The sequence below is a fragment of the Halichondria panicea genome, chromosome 1, assembly GCF_963675165.1.
Source record: "Halichondria panicea chromosome 1, odHalPani1.1, whole genome shotgun sequence".
Taxonomy (NCBI): domain Eukaryota; kingdom Metazoa; phylum Porifera; class Demospongiae; order Suberitida; family Halichondriidae; genus Halichondria; species Halichondria panicea.
In genome coordinates, this window is record NC_087377.1 from 5,861,154 (window position 1) to 5,888,919 (window position 27,766).

The 27,766-nt window shown below is 40.8% G+C and overlaps 4 protein-coding genes across 5 annotated transcripts in view; 2 read left to right on the forward strand and 2 right to left on the reverse strand.

The window, feature by feature from the left end:
* Positions 1-27,766, forward strand: part of LOC135337946 (adhesion G protein-coupled receptor E5-like) — a 58,867-nt gene that overhangs the window by 23,175 nt on the left and 7,926 nt on the right. The gene's annotated exons all lie outside the window — the stretch shown is intronic.
* On the reverse strand, positions 227-10,007 carry LOC135337964 (uncharacterized). Its single transcript, XM_064533988.1, has 19 exons — positions 9,863-10,007; positions 9,553-9,600; positions 8,758-8,919; positions 8,653-8,695; positions 7,912-8,008; positions 7,705-7,768; positions 7,270-7,389; positions 6,680-6,838; positions 6,395-6,496; positions 5,505-5,635; positions 4,429-4,595; positions 3,938-4,086; positions 3,685-3,776; positions 3,436-3,552; positions 3,139-3,261; positions 1,810-1,915; positions 1,630-1,721; positions 847-907; positions 227-657 (listed from the first exon to the last, which is right to left on the reverse strand). The coding sequence occupies exons 3-19, from the start codon at positions 8,902-8,904 to the stop codon at positions 478-480; spliced, it is 1,950 nt and encodes a 649-aa protein (XP_064390058.1). The 5' UTR covers positions 8,905-8,919; positions 9,553-9,600; positions 9,863-10,007; the 3' UTR covers positions 227-477.
* Positions 11,969-27,755, reverse strand: LOC135338016 (4-aminobutyrate aminotransferase, mitochondrial-like). 2 transcript variants are annotated; one of them, XM_064534028.1, is made up of 15 exons: positions 27,564-27,755; positions 25,397-25,426; positions 25,046-25,163; positions 23,919-24,046; positions 23,310-23,402; positions 22,042-22,107; positions 21,163-21,226; positions 20,851-20,999; positions 20,479-20,560; positions 20,065-20,120; positions 19,932-19,993; positions 19,638-19,743; positions 18,796-18,942; positions 12,734-12,845; positions 11,969-12,211 (listed from the first exon to the last, which is right to left on the reverse strand). In XM_064534028.1, exons 1-15 carry the CDS (start codon positions 27,714-27,716, stop codon positions 12,093-12,095), a joined length of 1,485 nt encoding a protein of 494 aa, XP_064390098.1. In that variant the 5' UTR covers positions 27,717-27,755; the 3' UTR covers positions 11,969-12,092. The 2 variants fall into 2 exon arrangements, with proteins under 2 accessions (XP_064390098.1, XP_064390106.1); XM_064534036.1 differs by lacking the exon at positions 11,969-12,211 and having other exon boundaries at positions 12,781-12,904.
* Positions 12,841-15,062, forward strand: LOC135342623 (uncharacterized). Its single transcript, XM_064539415.1, has 2 exons — positions 12,841-14,908; positions 15,030-15,062. Exons 1-2 carry the CDS (start codon positions 13,688-13,690, stop codon positions 15,060-15,062), a joined length of 1,254 nt encoding a protein of 417 aa, XP_064395485.1. The 5' UTR covers positions 12,841-13,687.

Consider the following 27,766-nt stretch of genomic DNA (forward strand, 5'->3'; position numbering starts at 1 on the left):
TTTGTCAATTGTCAGAGGTAGGTAGGTAATGGAGGACAGTATATAGCTCCTCTGTGAGAAAAGACTCGTACTCTCTCTTTCGATCCATGTATAGATACATAATTTAATATAATTACCGTATATCTTAGTAGTCTATAATTTGCATGGTTGTTGGTCAATAGATTTCCTAAGTGTTGCCTCACAAATTAAACAATGTATAATTTATGTGGATCTAGCTTATAGGCAATTTATATCAATCAACAATTATAAAAAGCAGCCCTGAAGATCATGACATGAAATAATTATAAAAAAATTATATAAGCTCCATAAAACCAATTAGTTAGTCACCTCATACGAAGGTCAAAAGCAATTGTTAAAATAATGAGTAAAGCGATAGCACAAAATAGTTTATTGAGGACTACCTAAAAAAGACTTTGTTACAATAATTATAGTGAACGCATGCACATGTATACACATAGTTCAGTTACGAGACATTACTTATATAGGTTTCCCACTAATAATTCTCAGCAGCCTCAGGCGATGTAGTTTGGATGTTACACCGAGTTCATTCTGAAGAAGGTGTTCATCACACTCGAGCAGTAGTTCTCCAGTCACCTCCTCTCTTAGGAAAGATGACTCGTACTGTTTGAGCCCGTTAGCTCGGAGAAGCTCCAGAATCTGAACAGTATAGCCAGGATAGGAGACGTTAGCTTTGTTATGAGCATATTAATGGCATTAATGGTTATGGGCGTAACTACATGTAGCTGTAATGCATTGGTGACGTATATACGAAGGTTAAGCTGTAAATTTAATAGTAGATATAGCCTTGATGGCCTTGTAAATGTTGATCCCAAAGTTATACCACACCTGCTGGTTGTTCATACTGGCCACATGTTTCTTGTTTTCTTCTTCAGTGACAGCCATCCCACTATTAAATAGTACATGATCGTTTTGATGAATGAGAATATCAAATACTATATAGCTACATAAAATGTAAATACCGTATAGCGGGTAATTTTCGGGGGACAAAATATTCGTGGTTAAGCAATATTGAGACATTTCGTGGGTAATATTTTCGTGGTTGGAGCTTGCACTGCAGGTAAAGGTAGGCAAGGTCGCTTCATTCGTGGGTAAAATATTCATGGTCAGACCTCCAACCACGAAAACCACCAATATTTTGCCCCATGAAAATTACACGCTATACGGTAGGTCTCAACTATAATTATAGAGATGACTCTATGCCGGATAAGGGAACACTACCAGGTGGCAGGTGACCCGTAACGTTTGCAGCTTATTATGAAGATTACTAATTATGTGGTAATTCCTATGTTTATATACACTGTAATTCCTATATTTTTGTCCGTGGTTTAGTTTGTAGTTAACCGTCATTTCCTATACGTACTAGACTGTTATTGCATGGTTTCTATTTCTTTCTGTAGCAGTCTGTTCTATGCAGTGCTATTGTGTATTCCAGTTGGTATCTCCCTCTATTGAATGCTAAACGTTGGCTGCCTCGACTGCTCCTAGACTTAACAGACACAAACAACATGCATGACACAAAATCAATAAGTATGGTCAATATAATTATATTATCGATCAACTAAAGATGACTATCATATATACTAACAGTGAGCCCCTGCATTCACTTACATATCTCCCTGTGCATCTTCCGGTCTGGGGTCACTGAGTTCAAAGTCCTCATCATCATCCTCATTTGAACCTGGGTCATCAGTACCGTGCACCTACAAGTGATGGCATCACTGTGTACTTTACATGACAATAACATAGAATTACTACTTTAGGACTATATCTTAAAATTATTATTCCCACCATTCTTGTCAGCTCTCTAAGCCGTTTCTTCAGCATTGACATCTGTCTATTGGCTTTCTTTAGCTGCTCCGCTTGTTGAGTAATCAACTTCTCTTGATTAGCCAGCCTGTTGGTGTGTTGTGTATACGTGATCATGACAGTTACGCAAACGTGAATAATAATAATAATTACTAGTGGCAAATGCAAGTGAAAATCAAACCTCAAAATGGCTAAATGGATGCATCACCATAGACATGCATTGTGACCACAGTTACACAACAATGGAAGCCTGTCCAGCTAAAATCAGTAATAATTATGTCCACTAATCATAATTAATTAGCTAGTGCACTGGAATTTGTACAGTGAAGCAGTGCAATTAATTCCGTATCACATCCGGATCAGTAATTGCAGGTTGTTATTGACGATGTGCAATTATTAACCCGAGGCGCGTGGGCGGCCACGGGTTATAGTAGTCTGTCTGTTTGTTTGTTTGTTTGTTTGTAACGAGTATATCTACTCACCTGGATGCCATAGCACTGCGTTTGCAGCATAGGTAGTCTTCACACAACAATATCTTGGTTTAAATAGTGGCAGATTTTTTGATGTTAAAGCTTCTTTGTCAAGTAAAAGCGAGCAAAAGCTAAGAAGCTTAAACTTGCCACGTGGCCTTGAGTCAAGGTACGGGATCACTTCAGCTGAAAATACGTAGTCAAGGCTTGATTATGTATTTTCAGCTGAAGTGATCCCGTACCAGGAACAATTGTCAAGAAAGTAGAATTGTGACTGGTTGTTGACTGACTCTGGATCCTATACATACTCCAGCCTGGAAGGAGCCATACTTCTCTTAGTCTAGAAGACTCCAGGCTTCTTTGCTGTGATCCCAGTCCATAGTGCATGTCTCGTGCATGTACGTTGTTAGTTTAGTTTTATTGCTCTTGAGTTGCTGCGCTGTGCTCTGCTATTCATACATGCTACATGCACTGCATTATCACTCTTCTGGTTTCTTTATTATCACGTCAACAGCCGAGGGTTTGCACTTTAGTGCTCTAGTTTAATTAGCAAGTAATCGCACGGGGGGGCTTGTTTTCGAATAATAGCCACGGTTGAATAACTGCAGAGAACTGCGTTAATAACCAATAGTGTGGCTATACTCGTGCAATAAGCGATTAATACACTCATAACAAGCAATGGCAATTAAGGTAAATAGCACTGATCGGCTTCTTAACCACTTAACCATGCATACTATAATTATGCCACGGCTACATATACGAGGCTCAATGACAATGCTTTTTCGGCTTGGGCGAAAAATAAAACCATTTTTCGACTTAGTTGCCATTCTATGGCACCCACCTTGTAGTCACACCCTGCTGAAACTTGTCATTCGCCTCTCTGTCAGCCTTGATACGAGTTTGGCTTTCTTTGTAGTTGTCAGTGGTTTTTTCAAGCTTATCAATTCTTTGTACTAGCGAGCGACTGCAAAAAACAAAACTTTGGTGTACTGCATTACATACATGTACATGCAGGTATATCATTAAATTTTTACACGAATGTGTACAGGCAATAATTATAATAAAAACCAAAGGAATAGCAATTAAAAAGTTATGTTGACATTTAGAATGGTTCTACGTACAATGTTACAAAACTCACTTAGCTCCACCAGCTGGTCCTCTTCTCAGAGGCGTCTCAGACTTATCACCCCCAATTCTCACCAGCTCATAGAACTTAGTCTGTACCCGTAACATCTCATCACTCATGTTCTCATACCTGCATTAGGAGAGATGGTCCATATCAATTTACATTAATGCTTTGGAACAGCCCATATTTCACATGATTATACCTACCCTAATTGTGATACATAATGCAAGCATCAATTAATAAAGAATTGTTAGCACTAACTGGTAGATTTTCACGGGTAGACTGCTCAGTTTCTCCTTCAATTCCTCTGTTTCTTTCACTAGCTTCTTATACTCATTGTCTGGCAGCTTGACCTGGTGAGATGATTGTTTAAGTCAACATTGTATATTCCTTGAAAAATCTGTATACTAGCTGTTATTATTTACACATACACCAAACTTGCTCATCACATTATACACACTCACAGTATTGCAAGCACTGCAGGGTATTTGATTGCTGTACGTATTTTATTTACCAGTTGAATATCAACGTCGACCGTGATGGGGATCTCAAACGGTTCGAGCTCCTTCTGTTTTTTTGACCGAGCATTGGTTGCTATGAGAATGACCTCCGTGAACTTTTTGGTCATCAGAAGTGGATACTGATACAAATGGTGTGGGACCCCTGTTCATGTGAGTGTGTTGTACATGGACAATAATAATTATCTTGCTAACTGGAATTACTACTCTAGTAGTTACTTTTGGGCCGCTAAAATTAATAAGCAACACTAGTACAAAATAATCAACGTACAGCTAGACTTTCTTGTGTATGTATGTGTGTACAGTGTGCGTATATAATTATACTGGGATATAACACATGCTATGGAAACTTTGAGACTTTGTGGCTTGATGCATGGTCAATTCAGTTGGTGACCTGCTTATGATGAATGTGAGTAACGGAATTTTTCACTTAAGTACAATAATTGTATATTTACATTCAGCTGTATGTATAGCTACATGTACTTACCCATCATCTTGGGTACTCGTATGTCCTTAAACATGATCAGGTGTATGGGAAAAGGACTGGTCACATGCTTCAGTATGTCCTGCATGTAGAGTTTGATATCTGACGGTCGAGTGGAGAAGTCGCCGTATACGGACTCATCCAACACTTTGTCACAGTTATCAGTGAAGCTGCAAATGATCAAATGGTATTACAAAAAAGGTTATAGGTAGTCTTAACGAAACTTCCCAATTCAAAATTGATGTATTAGCAATAATTTGTGTGTGTGTGTACTTTCTCATTTGATCATTTCATTGTCTTCTTGTGCTGCTAGGTTGGAGAGCTCTTGCAGTATGGAGCCAATGCTTTCCCACTAGTTTATAAGAGTCGGAATATGAAACATCCTAGTTCAATTCCTGGCCAGTATTGCTTGATGGTCATTACTCATTGTAAATTGGGATCAACATTCACATTAATATGCAATAGGACGTCGATGTTTGTCAATACAAGGAAAGTTCTCACTGAAACAGCAGGCCACAACATAATAATTATACACAGTTATAGTGAAAGTAGTCCAAAGCCAAATAAGGTATAAACAATCCAACCACATACTCCAACAATCTATGCATGCATAGTGCCAGTGCGTCTACATTCTCAGGCATTATTGACATAAAATGGGAAAGATTGTATACCTAGGAAAGTACCATCAATAACATGTGATTGCATGTACATGTATATAAATACCTGTGAATTTACTTTAAGGTAATATAATGTCGTAAACAATCCAAAACAATCCTAAGTGCTCATAATGATTATGCCTATAATGTATAATATAGGTTGGTTTACAATAAATATGACGTACATTGTATGTACATGCATCATAGGAGTAAAACGAAACGAATTTGTTCATCTGTTAAAATGCACACTGTGTAAACGATTATGATAATATAATTATCATAACTAGTATACAATCCTAGTTCTAAGTTCTATATTATAGAGAGGGGAAACTACTCGTTAATTAAAATTAATGTATTCAATTCAATAGTAGAGCTTGCACAATAATATACATTACATTACATTATTACATACTAAAAGCACACCTGTACACTCTGAGTTTCCTTCTCTGTGCACTGGACTCAGCATATATAATCTCTTTGATGGCGAGTATCTCTTTATACTCAGTGGGATCAATGTCCGTGTTGAATTCGATAGGTTGACAGGCACAGACAACCTGTGTCAGATCGAGCAAGCGGGGTGAATTCAAAGAAACAGACTTAGGTTAAATAACAATGTCAACATTAGACCAACTTAATCACTCACACACATAAACCAATACAAAGATAAATTTTATGAGTGTTTTAGAAAATCACGTAGGAGTGCTTAAAGAGAGAAAGCGTGCAAGGCGTGCGGCAAAAATTTGACAAAACTCATTAACATACACCGTAATATTTATTGTGGCCACGCCACTAAATTTAGTGCATCGGCCGCTCATTGAACTACAAAATGTAGGTGCAGTCCTTATAGTCCTTAGTCCTTATAGTATAAATAGAGATCTAGTAGTAGCTTAAAAATTAATGCAAAGTCTAGCAAGCGTCTGTTCAGTCATAATTATAGTTTATTGCTGCCAGTGAGGCCACGGGGGTGCCTCCCTGCTAGATATGCCACTGATCATCTTCCTATAGAACAACCTTCCTATAATCAATAAAGATAATTTCGCTTAATTTTGAGGATTTCACTGCGTGTATTCTTTTGTATTGAGTAACTGAGTCTGAGTCTGGTAAATCACCAGCTTGACGTAAAGCTAGTTCATGCAGATTGTAGTGAGACATTCAATGTTTTATTTTATTATACAAGGCTATAATTATACGTACATATATACATGTAGGCATACCGAAAACAGATGTTTAACATGACATTTATCGACAATTATGACAAACAAATAAGGATGATTTGTATATCTAAAACTACATGAAATTGTGTATATACTCACTTTAGGCATGATAACGAGATCCAGTATGTTGGCTACATAAGGAAACCTCTCTCCTTTGTTGATCTGCTCCAAACGGTCGTGGTGGTTGAAAACCGGAGCAAACTGTAAAAAAAAACAGTAAAACTAAATACCAAATTGTTGATGATAAAATTACAGTCATGCAGGTATCACGTACACTTGGCATTAAAAAAAAAAATGTTCAAAGAAGGAATATTTAGTACATCAAATTGTTGTCTATGAAAGCTCATCAGCCTTTAAAGAGACATTATTGGTGTAGTTTGCTACCTTGATGGAAGAGTTAAAAGGAATGGAATACGTCTGTTTGGACTTTTTCTCCTCCATTTGTACCAAATCTCGTTTGACAATGCAGTGGATGTTGAGCACATCTGATGTTGACAGTGTGGAGTCGGTGTCAGTTCCATACACACCTTTCGATACCTCAATCTATTTTAAGGTGAGTAACAATAATTATGCATGAATACACATTGCTACCAAAGCTACAAAGTAATCATTATTATTTCCATTATTATATCCATTTAACAATAGGCAAACTTACACTTACGCATTATGCATGCACAAATTCAAAGTGTCATGAGAAACAACAAGATCATGCACAGTTAGAGCATAGGTAGTCGTTTAGAAGGTCGCCTGCCATGCATGGAGTTCTTTTTATAATTATGCCTCTGCCCAACAGATTGATCTTTTGACTGATAATGTTGGCACCTACATGTACTTCATTATTATGTATAATTATATATCCATTGAATCACACATTACATAATTATTATTTTTTATGAGATTCATATATCCATTGAATCACACATTACATAATTATTATTTTTTATGAGATTCATTAATGTACACACAAAACCAACCTGCTGTGGCAGTGTGTGATCGAAGTTTTTCACAAACTCCTCCAGAGTAAGCTCACCAGGCACAACCGTCGGGTCCATTTCCTCGTATATTAAATCATCATCTTGTGTCACCTCAGATGACTGAGAGATGCAAATAATTCTAACAATGAAATGCAAGTAAAACGAGGTCCCTTTAAAACTTTAGGACAAAAATATGATTGTGGTAACTTCAATGTTGCTGCAGAAACCTTAACCCTATATACCATAGTTAAACCTAAAACAACCTGTGCATGGAGCACGTAGCATTGTTTTTATACTGTATAGCTGGAAATTTGGCGAATGAAGTGGGTTTTTTTAATTTGGTATCTCAGGGCGTGGCTAATAGTTAGATCGCACTTTCTGCTGATTTGGCTCATTCGGTTTTTCGCCCACAAAATATTCTATGGTACTACGTACCTCAGTTTTTTTCAGGACAGATGGCAGCTCAGTATTCCGTACGGTTGTTGGCTTAGGTTTTGTCCTGTGTGGAGGTAGTATTCGAATCAACTGCCTATAATATTTATCATACAGTCATTATAATACAGGGTCAATTGCTTTGTTCTTCGCACCATGCAGTGAATTTACTGTACACACGACACTCACTTCAGGAAATAATAATCATACCTTGGAGGAGCTTCAGGAATACTCTTCTTCTTTGTCTTGAATGTTTTGCTTTTCACCTTAACTGGTTGAGTGAGAGAGTAGTTTCCAGGAGCTTGACCTGCATGCATGAGAATTCTCAATACACAAGGCATTTTATAACTAGTCCAAGCTAGAGCACTGAAGTGCTAAACCCTTGGCCTTGATTGTGGGGTTGTAGGCAGGCCTACATCTACTCAACTAGACAATTGTTGGAACAACAGTAGTCTGTAGTATGCATGGTGAATTAAGTACGGAAGCCGCCAGCAACTAGCAAGGCAAAAGGATGCTGAAGGTTCATGTTCGAAGAAGTTTGAGCAATTCGAACCACATCGAACACATGTACTCAAAGCTGTGGTAAGGCTTCGAGAACGATTTTACTGCAGTGGTAGATGGTGCATTGGGAGCCGGACTATTAGAGTCAGAAGGAAGCCTGGAATCTTCGCGTGGAAACAAATATAGGGCTCCATGTGGTTGTAGTGTGCATGTGTTAATGATAATGAACTGCCTTGAATTAAAGCCACGTACAGCTATAGCCAACTATGTTCAATGTATTATTCTTGCTCATGCACTTATATTCGACAACGAAATTTAAATAATCTATTGAGGCTGCAAACTCCCTGCTTTGGCATCCAGATGAGCAGACTCAACACTGACTGACTACTATAATAGCCCATGGCCGCCTACATACCTTGGATTACTTCATATCATCATGCATGCACTTACTGTCAGCACCTTTCTGTTTGGAGAGTGGTGGTAAAACTGGAACCTGAAATTGGCATAATACAATGAATCACACATCTTATTGATAGCTAGCTAATGAGAACCTACTTTACCAGCTACTCGAGGCGATGTTGGAGACTTTGGAGACTTTGTTTTTAGAGAGCCTCCATACAGATTTGCCAATTCTTCGCTTTTCGGAAGGCTGGTACCGATGTTAAACGGCTCATAATCGTCTTCACCACTACTATTACTCATGGTGTACGTCTATATCTATCCATAAGTGCATGGGGAAAAAATATAATAAATGACTTTGGCTACAATAATAACTGAATGTACACGTTTATAACACTCCTTTGAATAGTGTGTTATCAGTATTTTAAATTAACCGTAAACCGTCAGCTTGAGGATCTATAGCATACTTAGCATGGAAGCCACCGACACGTAACATGAACGTCACCCAAAGCTGTGGTCAGGCTTTGAGAATGGTATAATAATTATAGGTCATACACTGGACTAGGATCACAATGGACTCAGTAACGAAGCCTGGAGTACTCAATAGGAAAAACAAACACGGCTATCGTGTTTAGTTAGTAAGTCGTTATGTTGATCGAAGCTATATCCATGCTGTAAACGTAGCACTTTGCATTGAACAGACTCAAAATCACAAACATAGACTAATTATTAACAGTGAGCCTCAGCTTAATAGGAACTAAAACAGTTGACTTTTGCACAACTATACAATCACTTTGCAAATGAATACCTACACATTCCTACACCCACTCAGTACAGTAATCATTACTGGGGGAGTTTTTGGGAATCAGTTAGATCAGGAGTGCACCTGGTTAGATCTACAAGATACACAACAACATTATTTTGCTACAGTATATAGCTAGCTACACATACCTTCTCACTTTATATACCGATGTGGAGGTACTGCAGCTTTTCACACACCTGCATAAAGATAATTATATCAGATTTTCAGTATCATTGAACCAAGAATTGATTCACAATCAGTATAATTCTATGTGACACATTTCTTGCTGATCTATACAAGGCAGGGTATGCATAAGACTATAAATCGACTGAGTACCTATAGCAAACACATAGATTTACTGAGTTATTACTCTGAAATCAGTTATAAAAACTACTGCTAGACTACAGGTTTGATAACAGTATCTAGACTAGAGACTAGTCTTGGTGCTACCTACTTTACCTTGTAGTCACTAGCTATAAGTAGGCAGTAGTCTAGCTTTTATAAAAAAAAATCTGTCTGTAAACTGCCAGTTTCTGTTCTCAGAAATGCATAATGAATAATGCCATGCGCAAAAAATTTAATGTGTAAAGTCAGCAACAGACTAGCCTCCTTACCGGCCCACTTCCCTAAGTGAAGTGGGAAGTGGGGCCTGGGATCGAGGCTAAGTCCAGACTAGCCTCGACCCCATGCCGATCCGTCTCCAATTGAACGCTAGTCGCCTACTTTTCAACTTCGTTCTAAATTGGCCTGGACCGATCGAGGCTAAGTCCAGACTAGCCTCCTTCACAAGGCCTCAATAAGGACTTAGCCTAGATCCCGGCTGCTAGAGGAAGAGCAGCATGGGTCGAGGCTAAGTCCAGACAGGAAGGTAAGCCTTAATTTGTGACCCTTGACTGCTCATGCCTCGGTGCGCATGCATGCACTGACAGCCAAATTAAGCCATGCATGTGAAGAGAGCCCATGGTAGATTGTAGCCTCGATTCCAGGCCGCTAATTGTTTAGGCCTTGTGAAGGAGGCTAGGTAGATTGTTGCCCAGTGAGTGGGCAGATCAAAGCAATCCAGTGCTCAGTATACCGCATAGCGCGAAATTTTCGAGGGGCTTAATTTTCGTGGGTTAGAATCCTACACGAAAATTAAGTCCACAAAAATTGAATTACCTGCTATATAACATAATTATATGCATAGATTTAAAGGCGTGGCTTCCGGTAAGCAGTACGTCATTCCGCGAACATTATGCAACAAAATAGCTTTTAGAGACCAGATCCACGAAATATAAATGCCTTGAAAATTTCGCGCTATACGGTATAATTATGGCATAATTTATGTTGCATCACTACCATAGCAACCATATATTGCACTGCATTATTAGACTGGCGGCGACAGCCCCTCGCGTGCGTGGGAAGAAAACTAAAAATGTGCTATGGAATTCAGCAAATACACTAAATTCCTTCAAAACACATGTCTTTTATTACGATTAATTTATATGACCAGTCAGACGAGTTTAACGTCATTGGGCAACAAGTTAGTTATTGCAGGCGCCCTAGCTTGTGCAACATGCCATATATTGCACTGGAGCAACATAATGCCCGAGGGCCGCAGGCTGGGCAATAACTAATACTTGAACATTTTTTGGTGAGAATTATGCTGGCATAATAATTTTATAGGCATGCACTTATTTTTATAACAATATTATTATGAGAATAATAGGCAAGTTTTATAGAAATACAGGTCAGTACGAGTCATATTATGTAGTATAAACATTAATTTGGTCGTTTAGTTTCCCATGCACAGCTAGTCTAAAGGGAAGGCGCCTAAAAAGGAGTTATTGGAAATAAATTGACCGAAACGCAGATCGTCAATGCTATTTACGTAGCGTTTCCCGTCCCTCTCCCTTCTTATATCCATGATTCACCTGAATTACCGGGACACTCTATTCTAAGGGACACTTCGACTTACGTAATTTTTTCATTCTATATTAAGGAACAACAAAAAATGTAAATATTTTTAGACGTCCCGATCTAATTAGAATGAAAAAGAGCATGTTAGCTCGATAGTAGCCTAGAGACCAGGCCGATTTAATCGGCATGGTCTCGAGGCTAGCTCGATAGAGACTCAAAACTCTTAGAAACTGTCTGGATTCTACTCGATCTCTGGCACCGTAATATATGTCACTGACGGTTGAAGACACCTTTGTAGACATGGAACCCGCGTACACAGCTTCTAAACTGCACGAAAGACATTTTAGCTGCAGAGCTAGCCTCGGCCTGGAATCGAGGCCGTGTACGTACCTTAAATGGGGAAATATTCGTTCTAATTACTACGGGACACCCTAATACAAGGGACACTTTGACTTTAACGTAATTTTTCTTGCTCTATTCCAAGGGACACTGCAAGCCGTAACTATTTTTTTGTGTCCCGGTAATTCGGGTGAATACGGTACTATAAATTTACAAAATTCTATATAATTATCTCAGAACCTCCTACCAGTAGATTTATTATTTATGGGCGAGCTTGTTGCAGAACAATGTGGACGGCGACTCTTTATTAAGCATGCAGGAATGCAATTAGTGAAATAACTCTGCATCATACATGTCTACAACTCTCAAGTAAAACGTCTCCACACGTACTTATAATAAACAGTTAAAGGCTTCAACAAAATAATTTTTTAAAGTTTTGTTTGAAAAACAATTATTGACTTTTGAGGACATCGTCAAAAGCCTCCAGGAACATGTTTGCATGCCTTGGCTCAAAGACAAGAGCAGGTCTGAATCTGATGGCCAGTTCACCTGAACCTCCCACCTGGAATCCTGTGTGTTTAGGGGGAGGGGGATTAATATAATTAAGTGAAAAAAATAAAGGTGTCTAGAAATTAAATCGGGAAGAGAGAATTCCAGGACCCTTATGCTTTGTAGCCCACTGAGCTACAAGTACATCAACGTTAAAAGCGTTTAGGCACTTCTCGATCAGTTAAACAGGTCAAGCTGTACATGGCAGCCTGTACACGAGGCTAGAGGAGTGTTGGTACACTCGAGGTTACGTAATGCACTCGGCTTCCCTGTTATTAGCAGGCGCGTGATCTATATCCGGACACACAGTCAATTTATCAGTCGGCAGCCTATGTTAATATTATTAATGACCATGTGTGCTTAATCGCGTGCCTGGATTGTCTAGGTGTATACCTATAGACAATCATCACTGCATGCATATAAAACACTTTTAATTAATGCATGTTCGCTCGAATCAACTGAGCACATAAGCTCACATGATCTATACAATCTCTGCTGAAGTGTGGATTTAAAGCACAGTCATGTGATCAGTTACTAACAAACCTTTATTCTTGAGCTGTCCTACAAGTTTGTCCCTGGTAGCAGAATCATGACAATCAATGGCACAAAAGGTACCTGCTCCCCTAGCACTGTGCACCAGCGACGGATGCATACCCTACAATTAGATACGATCGAGAGTACTCTTGACACGATAGACCATTATTAAATTGTTGTCTAGGGAAAAATGCATGTGATGAATTGTCATAATTATTACAAAGTGATCATTATTGTAAACTATCGACATACTGAGTACAAAAAACACAATTTCGATGTTCATAATCCTATGTAACGATCCTCATTATTCTTGGCTATTCACTTTAATAGGACAAATAAATACAAGTGGCAGTTCTTCAGCACGATACTGTACATTGTATTTACGCGGAATCACTTATTGTTCATTGTGGTCGGAGATTAAAGGATTGTATTACTGTTGTAAGTACAGTACATGCCTGCGTGACATCAATATACCTGGATGATATCAGGAGCACATTACAGAAGGAGTGTCTAACTATGCATGGGTTCGGAAATCGCATCTCGTGTGCTTTCGTAAACGCCGCATTGCCTTATAAGAGTGTGTGTAAGTACTGTGTACATAAATTATACTTCAGAATGCTCCGTCTCACATATCAATGTGGTATTGGCCTCCAATTCCGCTCAATCAGCTTTTTTTGTAGATTACACATTCGTTTAAATAGATATAGTTGCGCTAAATAGAAAGTGCGTCCTGCCCACGTTGTCCACGTGGTACTCATACTATAAAAGTCGCGCATCCCTCATAATCATCGGCCTTTTTTCAAGCTCGATCAGCTGTTCAAGTTTCAAGTTTCACTCAAAAGTCAATGGATCCTTCAAGTATCCCAACAAGAGAAGAGGCAGCAGAGCTCCTCCGTTCCGTCGGCATAGACCAGCAACAGATCGACGCCATACTCGATCATCCAATGGAGCAGAGTCCTTGAGATGGTGACGGGCCTGAGCCAGAGGCTCACTCGCCTGGATAACACTGGACCCTCTACCGAGGAATCACAGTCTTCTCCACCAGCCCTCCCCATCGTGAGTGGAACTTCATGGGCAGATCGCCCAAATGATTCATCAGAGATGAATTACCAGGATGAGTCCTACCGTTACAACGGATACTGGGACGAGCCAGAACCACCTGCAGCTCTAATGGAGGTGTCAGAGAACACTGCTGCACTTCTAAAGACTGCATTTGGAAAAGCAATTTCCAACCAGGAGAGGCAGAGCCTCAGGAAACCCTTCCCTGCTCCCAGAGTGGACCATACGAAGTGCCCTAAGCTGGACAGAGTCCTGAAGGGAAACATCTCCAAGGAAACTAAGGACAGAGACAATATGCTGGCAAAGGCACAGACCCTATTCCTCGATGCAGTAGCCCCACTCTCAAACCTCCTCGAGAGCGTTAATACCGGGAATTTGACACCTGAGGTGTCAGCTAATGCTGTGAAAACAGCTCTCGGGCTGCTAGGAAATGCCTTAGCGAACCTGTCTAAGGAAAGGAGAAAACTGGTAGTGAAAGACCTCAACAAAGATGCCAGCTCTCTGGCTGAGGACGATGAGATACTTACAGAGGCAGCTCCAATGCTATTTGGAGAAGGGTTTGAGCAGAAGCTCAAGAACCATGTGGAGGCAGTAAGATGCCTCAGAAAATCCTCCACAAACTCTGGCGGCAGCAGCAGCCAATTTTTTTCGAGGGAGCCGTCCCCACGGGAGCTACCAACGTGGGGGCGGCCAGAACAGAAGGTTTCAAAGCTCCAGAGGAGGCAGAAGATACCAACCTTACCAGAAGGAGAACCAGTTCCGGAACTCCCAACTCCCAAAGACCCCAACCTAGTCAGAGACTCAGTAAAGACAATATGTATCAATGCACGTATAAAAAATCAGGTTTTACAAAAGAATTTGTTATCCCAAATGTTGAACATGGGGGTCTCAGACATGGCAATAGAACTTGCCGCATGCAAACACCCTCCAGCAGGGAAGCTAAGACATGCCACAAAGAATTGGCGGGCAATTACCCAGGACAGCTGGGTTCTGGGAGCAGTAACGGGTTTCAAAATCCCCTTCGTGGGACAACCCTATCAAACACAACCCCCGACAACGTCGGCGCAAACCATGGCAGACCAAGCCGTGATGGCTGCAGAGATACAGTCAATGATAGAAAAACAGGCAATTCAAACATCAACCCCCAGAGGGGGTTTCATTTCCAGCATGTTCCTGGTCCCCAAAAAAGACGGTGGCCAGAGGCCAGTAATCAACCTAAAACGTCTAAACGAATTTGTACACACAGAACACTTCAAAATGGAAGGTATTCATGTGGTGAAGGACACAATTTGCAGAGGGGATTGGATGGTAAAAGTCGACCTCAAGGACGCCTATTTTGCAGTCCCGATCCACAAGGATCACAGACAATACCTGAAATTTCAATTTCAGGGGACGACTTATCAATTTCAATGCCTCCCCTTTGGTCTGTCCTGTGCTCCTTGGGCATTTACCAAGGTGACAAAACCCTTTGTGGCACTACTGCGCCAATTGGGGGTGAGACTAGTATGTTACATAGACGACATCCTGATAATGGCAGAGTCTCCGGAGACAACTCTGGACCAGGGAAGAGCACTGATTTTCCTGTTGGAAAATCTGGGGTTCATAGTAAGCCACAAAAAGTGTGTCCTAGAACCCACACAGAAGATGGAGTTTCTGGGCTTCATGGTGGACTCAACGGAGCTCCAACTAAGTCTACCCCTAGCGAAGCTCAAGAAGATCCGATCAGAGGCCAGAGGTCTGTCGAGTCTTCAGCATACTACTGCAAGAAAACTATCTCAGTTCCTAGGGAAACTGACAGCAGCCACCAAGGCAATTCCCCTGGCCCAACTATTTTACAGGGGACTCCAAAGAGCCCTCAATGCGAGTCTAGAAGACTCTCACCAGGACTACAATGCCACCCTCACAATCTCGGAGGAGATTCAGTTAGAACTGATATGGTGGGAACACCACCTCCAGGAGTGGAATGGCAAGTCAATGATGACCCATTGCCCCTCACTGACCATAGAGTCAGACGCGTCAAAGAAAGGGTGGGGGGCAGTCTGTTCGGGACAGAGAACGGGGGGGCCATGGTCAAGGAAAGAACAGTCATGGCACATCAACTGCCTAGAGGCGTGGGCAGTGTTCCTAGCGGTCAAGTCCTTTGCCAGGGACAGGCAGGGAATCACGATCCCACTGAAGATAGACAACATGACATCAGTCGCCTACATCAACAATCTGGGGGGGACAGTGTCCCCCAATATGAACAGGATAGTCAAAGAACTATGGCTGTGGTGTCTCCAGAGGGACATTCACCTCCAAGCGGAGCATCTAGCGGGTGTGCTAAACACAATAGCGGACGAGGAATCCAGAGTGATGAAAGACAGGTCCGACTGGATGCTAGACCAGAGAGTCTTCCAAACTATCCAAGCACAAACGGTCCACTGTCCATCGATCTATTTGCATCGAGACTGACAACACAGTTGCAGAACTTCTTCAGTTGGAAACCGGACCCAGAGGCAATAGCCTGCGATGCATTTCTTCAGAATTGGAGCACCATTCAGGGCCGCTTATATGCCAACCCTCCATGGCCACTGATAGGGAAGGCACTGAGCAAAGCGATACAAGAAAATGTGTCGCTGATAATTGTGACCCCTGTCTGGAAAGCACAACCATGGTACCCAGTACTTCTATCCCACCTGATAGACTTCCCATATCTAATCAGTCGGAGCCAGGACCTAATCCAACCAACATCCCCACAAACGATACCAGAGGTAGAACCTCAACTAGCCGTGTGGTCTATCTCAGGAAACGATTTTCTGACCAACAAATTTCTAAAGAGGGCACAGAGCTGCTGCTGGCATCTTGGAGACAAAAGTCAGCCAAGTCTTACGACTCACTCTTCAACAAGTGGGTTTGCTGGTGTAACCAAAGGTCTACTGATCCCATTTCAGGACCTATAAGCGAAGTGGCAAACTTCCTAGCAGATCTTTTCCAGAAAGGATACGAGTACCGATCCCTCAATGCATATCGCTCGGCAATCTCTTCAGTCCATACAGAAATAGAGGGGTGCAGCGTCGGCCAACACCCTTTGATTAGTCGTATCCTGAAAGGAGCGTTTAACTCACGTCCCCCAAAACCTCGCTATGAAACCACATGGGATGTAGCCCAGGTGTTGAGATGGATGGAGAATCTGGGTCCCAATGATTCTTTGTCCATAGCGGACCTATCTCACAAGCTTACCATGCTACTATGCCTCACTAGACCAATGCTCTCTAGTGACCTGGCGCAACTGGACCTTCGTTTTCGTCGCTATCTCCCAGAGGGAGTGTGTTTTCAATCAAGTGGCCTTGCGAAGCAAGACAAACCAGGAAAAGTAAGAACAGAGTTCTTCTTCCCTAAATTCGACCAGAAATCCATTGTATGTCCGGTAACAACCCTTAAAGCATACGAAAAAGCTACAAGTGGGGTCAGGACGTCCGACGGCGAGCAAAAACTCCTTTTAGCCGTAGTAAAACCACATAAGCCGATTGCTCCATCTTCAGTCGCTCGATGGCTCAAGATGGCCCTGCAAAAATCAGGGGTGAATATCTCTATATTTAAAGGGCATTCGACAAGAGCAGCATCTGCCACAGCGGCAGTATCTGCGGGTATCCCTGTAGCAGAGATTCTACAAGCTGCAGACTGGAGCTCAGAGGGTATTTTCCAGAAGTTCTATTACAAACCTTCCAGAGATGTAAGTTTTGGCACTGCGGTGCTCTCTACAGAATAGGGTATGAGCTACAAAGAACCACATTGATATGTGAGACGGAGCATTCTGAAGTATAATTACAGAATGGCTCAGCCCACGAAGTGGGCGCCAGCTATTCTGGATTATATGAGGAATGTGAAGTCGAGCATATCAATCACCCACCCAACGCCACCCTATGATTATATAAGCATTAATTGCCGAGGCTTTCAAAAGGCCGATGATTATGAGGGATGCGCGACTTTTATAGTGTGAGTACCACGTGGACAACGTGGGCAGGACGCACTTTCTATTTAGCGCAACTATATCTATTTAAACGAATGTGTAATCTACAAAAAAGGCTGATTGAGCGGAATTGGAGGCCAATACCACATAGATATGCTCGACTTCACATTCCTCATATAATCCAGAATACATGTAGCTGGCGCCCACTTCGTGGGCTGAGCCATTCTGTAATTACAGACCGCGGTCAGCCTGTGAATATCATTATAAACGGATTTTGTATGTAGTGCAGCAGCAGGAGAGCTAGGTTGAGCCAGAAAGAGCTAAAATGAATAGCTAGATCTTTGATAAATGTTGGTATACATCATGGAAGAGACTGTCATTGGTGAGGTACAGAAAGTTCTGTAAATAGGAGCATATCCAGTCACTTTGTACAGAGAAAGTTTGCTAGACTTAGACTAACACATACTAGGCGTTTTGTTTTTGCAGTAGGGAGTCTTACTGGGGTTCTTAGAAGAGAGAGTTTACTTCCAGGTCTATAGCTAGCTAGCTAGCTAGCTGTAACTTTTCACTTTTATTGACCTATGCTGGTAAAAGTGCACCGTCAGCTCAATTAGCACTCGCCCGCAGACCCACTTAGTGGTTTTGCATATAAGGTCATGCTTTGCAAACTTCCACGAGATGCGATTCCCGAGGTAAGACGCTCCTTCTGTAATGTGCTCCTGATGATATTGATATTACCCAGGATGCAAATTGATTCAACCTAAAGCACCACCCACCACCCTTTATAAGAAACAGGAGTGCATTGATGAGTGGTAAATCCCAATGCAGTCTGGCAATCTGATTGGTTGGAAAACACCAACATTTTTGTAGCACATCATGTGCACCAACTCTTACAATGCTTAGCAAAAGTTTCACTGCTATAATATCTGTATCTGTATGCAAGTACACAATTAAGGCTAGGCAAGTATGCACACACACACCCAGTGGTGAGTGTGTGTGTGTACGTACATGTATAGTTGCCCAGTGACACGCATGCATACACATACACACTCAGAGAACTAACCTCTAACTTTTGCAGTCCAGTGAGCAGCACTTCACCAGTTTCCTTGACTTGACCCAGCAATTGTCTCTTGGTCATCTCGTTCACTATAGCACCCAGTACCACGGTCCTCATGTGGTCACCAACATATGTGTTGAAGATGCGGAAGGCCTTAGTTGGGGATTGAAAAAATGTTACGGCGAATATTAATCGAATTGAAAAAATGTTACGGCGAATATTAATCTTTCTCATGAGTGCAATCAATATACAGTAGCATTGCGTTATATGCATGAAAACAGCTCATACAATGTAAATAGTTTTGTGTCTAATTAGCAGTGTAATGTAACTACAATACAGCACTGAACTGCTAAACCCTCGGCTGGCTATTGACATGAATAATATCGCTCTATGGACAATTAATGCCTCACAACCAGAGGAGTGTTGCATTAGTACAATGAGCATGGAAGCTGGCTAGCAGCAACTAAAAACTAAACACAGAAATCTTTACTGTCAGGTGTGAATGCTATGGGGAAGGCTTTGAGAGCGGCATTAGTCCCATAAATACACACATGGGTTTTATATTGTTCATGTAAGCATTACGTGTTTTGATTCAAAGCCACTTGAAGTTAGCCCTTCAGCCAACGTGCAAGTTACTAGACTATCGATGCTACATGTAATGTGGCATCCATGGTGAGCATGCACACTGTATTCTGGGTGAGCATGCATGCACACTCAGAATACACAAACGGACGGACAAATCAACAGACTACTCCATGTATAACCGGCGGGCCTACACGCCTCCGGTTAATTATAATCTATAGGTCTCATATAAAACACATAATTATAGTGATCTGCCAGGAAGTCACCTCGTTAGTTCTTCGCTCACTGGTGTAGTAGAACCCTCCGATCTGCATTTTCTTGGCAAAAGTGACGAAGTCAGCAGGCTCTGGCAGATCCCAGGCCTCGTGTGCCCTAGGACAAAAGAACGCAAGGGTTAGCTACATATAATGGTCACAATAAATGGCTAGCATAAAAAAGGAAAGCTTTGCGTACATAAAAAATGAGTCTATAGCCTCGCCCCCACACCCACTTCCGCCCCATTATTAAATTTTATCTCTGACTAAGCTGTACTACAGTAGTATTAGAGCCACTCTACATACCACATGTATCCAGTGCCCCCACAGCCAGTCTGTACCTCATCCACCATGAAACTGGCTCCGTACTACGTGCGTGCGTGAGAGGAGAAACGAAACAAGAATACGAACTCGTTCAATGCAGAAACTATTCACTCACTTTCTTGCAGATTGTTTGCAGCCCTTCGAAGAACTCTGGACTTGCATGCTTATCACCTGCATGTGTGTATGTTTGTAAGATCCATCCGGTATAACTACGTGACTTGTACATGTAACATAATTATAACGGGACATTTTCGAAGGACACATTTTGCGGATTGCAATAAGCCATAAAATTTTACCTGGAAAATGTGTGTTTAATACAAAAAGGTAGGGCTGCATGCACGCTCTCTGTAAATTTCTTTAATGCTTAAAATGAATACTCTTTTATACACACAAAAATTATACAAGTGTGCTTGCAGTTAGTCCCGGCGATTTCTAATGGTAGCTAGGAGAAACACGTACCGTACATGACTTTGTATAAATGTAGCAACTGATTGAATTGCTAGCAAATATACCGTTATCAGATACGTACCACCTTCAGCCTGGATGGGCTCGATGATGGCAGTGGCTATTGGAACACCATTCTTCTGGGAAGTCGAGAAATTATCCTCTACCTACAGAAGAAAGCATTGAACTACATGTACATACATGTACAGTACATACATAATAATTATATAGAAAACACTTATACTTGTAGTCTTGAAATACAAATGCTACAGTAAGTGATAATAATAATAATTATTGCATTGAATGGCCGAATCTTTCAAAGTCTTCAAGATAAATTGGGTCAAAGGAACCTTAATTTTTACTAGTATTGTGAAAACATGCATGTCATGTACAGATGTGGTACATACAAAGCTGAAACTCCTACAAATTGCGAGATATGACAATGTTTGTATAGTACCTCTTCCAAGCACTTCTTCTCTTCCTGCTGGTTCTCCCGCACAAACTGGTCCAAGGGGTACTTGAGTTGGGGGAATGGGGCACAGGGCCAGTCCAGAGCGGGGATGTCCAACTTGTGGATCACCTTGCTATGAGTACAGGACAGAGTGGCTGATGTGTGTGTGTGGGGGGGGGGGCTATTGACGACATGTTAGCAGTACAGTCAAAAGCAAACAAAGTGCTTTTTGATACCCCAACTTGCTTTTACGTTTTAGCCACACTGTGTTATAGTCACCTCCAATTCACATTACACTACATGTATGTGCATTCTTACCCAGCAATCTGCCATGAAAAGCTCCCTTGAAAGACAGCACACTCAGCTTGGGGCACCCTGGGCCCTACAATTGGGGTGACTGCTAGCTATGATACTCAATGGACTAACAACCAGCTTTTTAACTCCTACATGTATAGTCATGTAACTTGTGTACAGCCTAGCAGTGCAGAGGATTTTACAAGTAAAATGTCCAACATACATACATGTACAAAATGTATGTACCGTATATCTTCTAATTTATCAAACAGCAAAAAACAATTATTTTGGAAATTGTCCAGGTATAATTGGAACAGATTTTTATACAGCATGCGAAGTGTCCAGAATAATTAGAACAAGCAAGCAGCTGCATGCGAGCTAGCTAAGTTAGTTAGCTATCTAAAACTAGCTACTCAAAGCTATCTAACTGCAGCACTCTAAGTCTTGTCTTACTTGCCGTCTACGTCTGTGAATGGTGAATGTAACTCAACTTTTCAAAGTATTGTCGGACAAATGCAATATTAAAGCACTAGAGTGTCCGTTGTATTAGAACAATGAAAATTTCCGAAAAGAGTGTCTGGGGTAATTAGAAGCGTCCGATAAATTAGAAGATATACGGTATGCATAAACAGTACAGATTCAGAGACAAAAAGACATTACAAGTAAGTGCTTAAAAACACTGTTGGTACATGTAAGTTTAGCTCTGGACAAGGGTTAACTTCAAGGATTCAAGGGGGCTACACTACTACCTTTTCCCCCTTTTAAACCCTGAAAGAGTACTGAGGGAGCTTTGAGGGAGACCGTTCGCCGTCAGGAGGATTTTTGCGGGTGAACGGATTTATGAACTTATGCAATTTGATCGACCATCACAATACATGTACAAGTATGAGAGGTATGAAGAACCTTATTATAGAGAGCCGAGGCATACTCCTCAGCACTAGGGTTAACAGGACCACCTCTTTGACGATCCTAAAAGAAAGAAGCGTGAATATTGTTAACACGCACACACCACCTTCCAAGCACACCCACACACAAACATGATTATACTTATCTTTATCAACCACTTATCTGTTATTTTGGCCAGCTAATTCCGACCTAACCAATCAGATCAAAGATTGACAAAATTAAAGGAAACAAAGAATGACAAGAAGCGTAGCGTTCTGTAATACATTTGTAGTAGGACGCATTTATAGCTAGCGTTAGTCAGCCTAACTGTGGCTACTGTTAGCCGGTCAAGGAGCTATAGTAAGTTGAGTTGACTGCACTAGTGCTGTTGCAACCCTTTTTTTGTTCCTTTAGCAACATTCTTGGAGCAACATAAATAGTTAGAACCAGATCAATTCTGTGTGTGAGGTTTCCCCGTATTATAGCAGCTAGACCACACATTAATTTTAATAAGCTACTACAGTACATAAAATATTACTAGGTATACGCACACGCATGATTAGCCTCGCGCAGAGCTGTATTTAAGTACAACTTTAGGAGAAGGAGAGTAGACTTGCTAGAGAGTATGTATAGAGAATGAGATTTGTATGAAATAGCAAATGCATATACATTATTGGTTAGAATCAGTCTCTCAAGAACTCTGCTGTCTCTTTCCAAGAATAGTAGGGTCGTTGTTGGCTTTGTTCATGTGAGACTCTTATATAACGCTCTACAGCCTAAGCTAGCTCTTCCAGCTAGTACGTAGCTTTTCTTCTCTGCATAATTATGTCAATAGTACATTAGTTTAGAGGTAATAAAGATTAACCGAATGTAGCCACACCCAATTCCCAATTCCGCATTCCTGAAGCGTGACATACATACATAATAATACAAAGGTTTCTGAGATACGATGCAGTATTAGTTGCCTCGCACCTTACCAACCCAAAGCTTCTGCAATTTATTTGTATTTAAAGTTCTTCAATGCAACAGATGATGCAACAATGCTCTTGGTTGAGTAACACCCGCTACACTATACTTTTGCATTACGTAATCTCGAGCATTATTGCATCGTCCTCCTGCACACATTAAACCTGGGAGTGTTTGTTTTTGATTAGACGGCACCCTGTAACTGAAAAGAAAGGCCAACTAAGGCCAGGCACCCAGGTCCCAAATGAACAATTTAATTGTGCACACACAGAACACCTATCCAACGGCCAAAACCATGTTCACAAAAGAATAAAGCTCACCATGAAACTGATGAATGAAGCTTTAAAAGCATTCTCATTGGCACAGGAGCCACACATCAGAGTCATCACCTCAGACATTCCTTTGGGAGCAACCTGGCACATTGTATGCATGTGTGTATACACATGGTCGTTGTATGTATAATTTCGCGCTCAAAATTTAGTGAAGCTGTAGGACAGGTGCAGCCTTCATTGAGATGCACAACAGTTAAAAAGTCTGCAGTGCCGATTGTTTTGTGAGGGTACAATTTCTTTTAGAGATGGCTGAATGTTATAAGCTACATCTACAATGTAACTTGACGAGCAAACTATTAATGTACGGTACTGGTACAGTTAGTGTTCCAGTCAATTGATCAACATTAACAGCAAAAAGCTATAGTAGCTATAGAGAGAGATCAACCTTACACTTACATTTAGATCAGTAATAATGTTTCGGTATGTATAGGTGCTTTCATTTGCAGTTATGCAGTTTTATCCCGAGTCGTATTTATTCATTGAGGCGTTCCCTCGGGTACAAACCCAATACACCATAGACATGGAGCAAATATTGCGAATATTACATGTAGCCAAAACGAACATTTGGAGTTTTATCAAAGGTGGCGGAAAACTCACTGATAGCAGTGCATCCTGCAGTGTCTGCGCATAGTCTGTTGGAGGGAAGCAACCAAGAGCCGGGCGGTTGACCAGGGTGTCGATACCTTGAGAGGTGATCCTCTCCTTGATAGCTGGGTGGTTGTAACCTGCATGTATGGGAAGGGGGTTGTCAGTGCATGCATGTGACAGATGTAACAGATGTGACAGATAAAATGAATGGAGTACAAGTTATAAACTGAGAAGCGAAATAATATAAAATATTATTAAGGGACAATCGCAATCAGCCCAAGTACACAGTATGTATTGTATGAGCGTACTGGCAGCGTAGTATTAGTGGTTCGATGGCAAACTTATAATTATTTTGGCCAACCTGAAAATAATGCACTGTGGTTACACACTAGCTTTGATGTGTGTGGTTTCACCGTGCATATAATTATGCCCCGGTGCGCATGCGGAGGCATACATTAATATGTAACCAACCATGACAGTGATTACCGTATAGCGCGAAATTTTCGAGGGGAATAATTTTCGCAGATTTCGTGGGTTAGAATTCTACACGAAAATTAAGTCCACGAAAATTGTTCTTTAATTAGAATTACCTGCTATCATGCAAGGCGTGGCTTCCAGTAAGCAGTCATTCCGCGAACATTGTGCAACGAAATGGCTTTTAGAGGCCAATCCACAAAAATAAATAAAATAAAATTTGGCATATTTTGATGTTAATTAAAGCTTCGTTGTCGAGAAAAAGCTAAAAATCTTGAACTTGCACGTTGGCAGCTAGCTAACTACACGTGGCATTTATCCGAGGCACCCTACGTATTTACAGCTGAAGTGATCCCGTACCAGGAAAATGGTCACTACAATGGAAAGCTAGAATTGCTGTCTCTATAGCTGACTCTGGGTCCTACTCCAGGAGCCATACTTCTCTGAGACTCCATAATTATATCTATATAATTATATAGACTGCATGCATATATCTATATGTACCACTAAAACTCATCATGCCTCCAATATGGTTTAGTTTTATTGCTCCTGAGTTGCTGTACTAGACAGTTCAGTTATTACATCACTCTTGTGGTTTCTTGTTACCAACGGAGGGTTTGCACTTTAGTGCTCTAGTTATTCTAGTAACCATGCATACTCACCAAGAGGAATCGATCCAACCTGCCCAAAGAGATCCAGTAAAACGTTTCCGTCAGCATCCACCAGATAGTTTCCTTGAGACTTGTTGTAATCCACAAAGTACTGAACACCCCCAGCTTGCTGAAAGAATGAAATCACAACTCACTTTCATGTTACAATGAAAGCACCACGGGTGCTGATACCTCGGTGGAGGCGCCAGAGGTTTATGGCAATGAAGCTACAGTACAGTAGCAGACTCATAATAATTATCTACTCTTCTTATTGTGTAACCCCACTAACTTTTAGTAGCTGTACTGTAATGGCCAATAATTGTGATCCTCAATATTATGGACCATGTATGTATATATACTCACTTGTATTTTCATCAGATCTCCAAACAGCTCCTGGGAAGTAGTATTAAAACATGAATTAGCGTTCGGATAGTTTTTAAAACTGATCGAGGCCAAAATTAATTAATGCCACTATAAATAATTATTACATAATTATTATGGATATAAAACGTTGCTAGATTACATAATCTTGAAAAAGGCAATAATCGTTAGGATTTTGATGGCAATAAGAATTAATATTGCATTAAAATACTCCATTATCTACTATCTAATGGCTTAACCAGAGCTGTACATATCATATATATAGCGGCAAGGGCGTATGAAGAGAAGAGGGCATGCAACTACAATCTATCGTACAAATGGGCGGGGGTTTATGTCTATAGTATTGCACGTGCACTTTATACTCTAGAGACTAGCCTTGTTTTTACTCTATTCCCTAGTGGATAATACGATGCATACACAGTATACATTGTGAGTGGTATGCCCTCTTCTCTTCATACGCCCTTGATAGCGGGTTATTTTCGAGAAACAAAAAATTTTGAGGATTTTATTTTGAGGATTAAATGACCACATGACCACACCCCTATATTAGTAGAGAGGTTTCAATACCGGATGAAAGTTAACCAATTTTCATTTTTCTGGGTCAATCCTCGAAAACCTCAAAAATAACCCGCTATACGGTAACTAGTTGTAGATTACGGTTATGCATTGTAGACGTGTAGACAGAACGTATAATCAGACAGCTACCAGATGAGAACAGATTTGCGAAACAAGCTGATTTTTCACCAGACAATAGGTCTACCTCCAAAGCCCAATTCTAAAATATGCATGATAACAAAATGTGGTTGTCTGATAATGTTAAAAAATTAGACGTAAAACATAACACCAGACATACGAACCTACGAATCATTGAAGACCATAAGATTTAAGGTGCTTTTGGTAGCTAGAAGTCTCCCCTAGCGTCAACATAATTATCACAAAACAACAAAGGTACATCTATTTAAACTTCCAAAAACACTGTCTGTATTCTTGCTCTTATAGGATGCTTCTTACCATTCTAGAAGGCGACTCGAAGCGTTTTTCTTTCTTTCCAGACCAAGAAACTCTCACAAAATAATAATAATTATGTAGACTAACGTACACCACACAGAATGGTGGTCAGAGCCAAGGAAAACATCCTCTTGTGAGCTTTCAGTACTCCTTTTTTCGAAATATCTCTTCGAGTCGCCCTGCAATAGTGAAGCTACAGCAAACTGTATCTATTCGAGCCATAAAATGACTACTGCGTTTCAGCTGGATTTCCAGCTCATTCTAGCTGCTCACTAGATCTAGCTCATGAATAATTAATGAGCAAACAGTTACCGTTCATTATAGGTCATGCTCACAAGAATCTTAAATTTTTTTCGCTAATCTATTCTAATCTGGTAGCTGTCTGATTATACATTCTGTCTATAAAGAGTGATACTTTACGTCTAGTTAGCTGTTATGAGCCTTCTGTCGATACGAGAGAGAGAGAGAGTTCGAAGAATCGTGGCTATGTTCGCTGTTAGTCGAGTGTTTTCCACCGAGGAAGCTTTTTGTTGGCCATGAGTTTGGACTTGAATAGAGACTTAACTACCGTAAGACCTCGATTTAAAGCGACACTTTTTAATAATTACGAAAGTAGAGGTCACTTCTTTTGGAGGTTGAAAAATTATATTGAAGTTCTGGTGTTGTCGCACATCTAATTGGAAGTAACTTTACAGAGAGTCTACTTGCCTCGATTTCAGGCCGCTTAAAAACACTGATTTTCCAGTGAGCTACAATCGAGGCTAGGGAGTGGCTACATTTACCTCTATTTAGAATGCGACATTAAAAAATAATTGTCAACGCAGCTGTCGCTATTTTTAGAGGTCAAAAAATTGCTGAAGCTCCAAAGTGTCGCATATTTGGAGGGTCACATTAAATCGAGGTATTACGGTATAGCTTAGATGCTCTGAGCCACTGTCTTTGAGTCTTTGAGAAAAAGCAGCTCAAAAATAGCATGTGTTCGATAGTCGGTGGTTTATATATCTGAGGCAATCATGTTCCCAGCCCAAATGGCCCATAGGCGCTGCGTTTCATACCCAAGTAATTTCTAACAGTGTATCACTTCCATGACTTCATTCTGACAGTACTAAGAGGATTAGCACTTCAGTCTAAAAACACTCACCTTTGATTTTGGGCCTGGAACAGTGGTTTTCATGTCAGGGCCAGTGTAGCTTCCATCCACACTAGCAGCAGCACCACTGTATTGTCTAGTGGTACGCAGCAGAGGCCTGGAGAGTCTAGCGAAGCGACTCATATTCAACAATCTGACAGCCATCTTTTAATTATTAAACTACCAGCCCCACCCACTTTAGTCTAGAACACTGG

Bases quoted from the DNA above. Each gene is read 5' to 3' on its own strand.
- LOC135337964 (XM_064533988.1), bottom strand. From the start codon at position 8,904: ATGAGTAATAGTAGTGGTGAAGACGATTATGAGCCGTTTAACATCGGT. The intron at 7,769-7,911 runs GTATGATTATTA...ACCTCCACACAG, and splicing joins ATTCCTGAAGCTCCTCCAAG to GACAAAACCTAAGCCAACAA. The intron at 908-1,629 runs GTAAGTGAATGC...ACTATTTAATAG, and splicing joins GAAGATGCACAGGGAGATAT to TGGGATGGCTGTCACTGAAG.
- LOC135342623 (XM_064539415.1), top strand. From the start codon at position 13,688: ATGGTGACGGGCCTGAGCCAGAGGCTCACTCGCCTGGATAACACTGGA. The intron at 14,909-15,029 runs GCAATTCAAACA...TTGTACACACAG, and splicing joins AGTCAATGATAGAAAAACAG to AACACTTCAAAATGGAAGGT.
- LOC135338016 (XM_064534028.1), bottom strand. From the start codon at position 27,716: ATGGCTGTCAGATTGTTGAATATGAGTCGCTTCGCTAGACTCTCCAGG. The intron at 20,561-20,850 runs GTACTATACAAA...TTTCTTCTGTAG, and splicing joins AGAAGAAGTGCTTGGAAGAG to GTAGAGGATAATTTCTCGAC. The intron at 19,994-20,064 runs GTGAGTGAATAG...GCACGCACGTAG, and splicing joins TGCAAACAATCTGCAAGAAA to TACGGAGCCAGTTTCATGGT.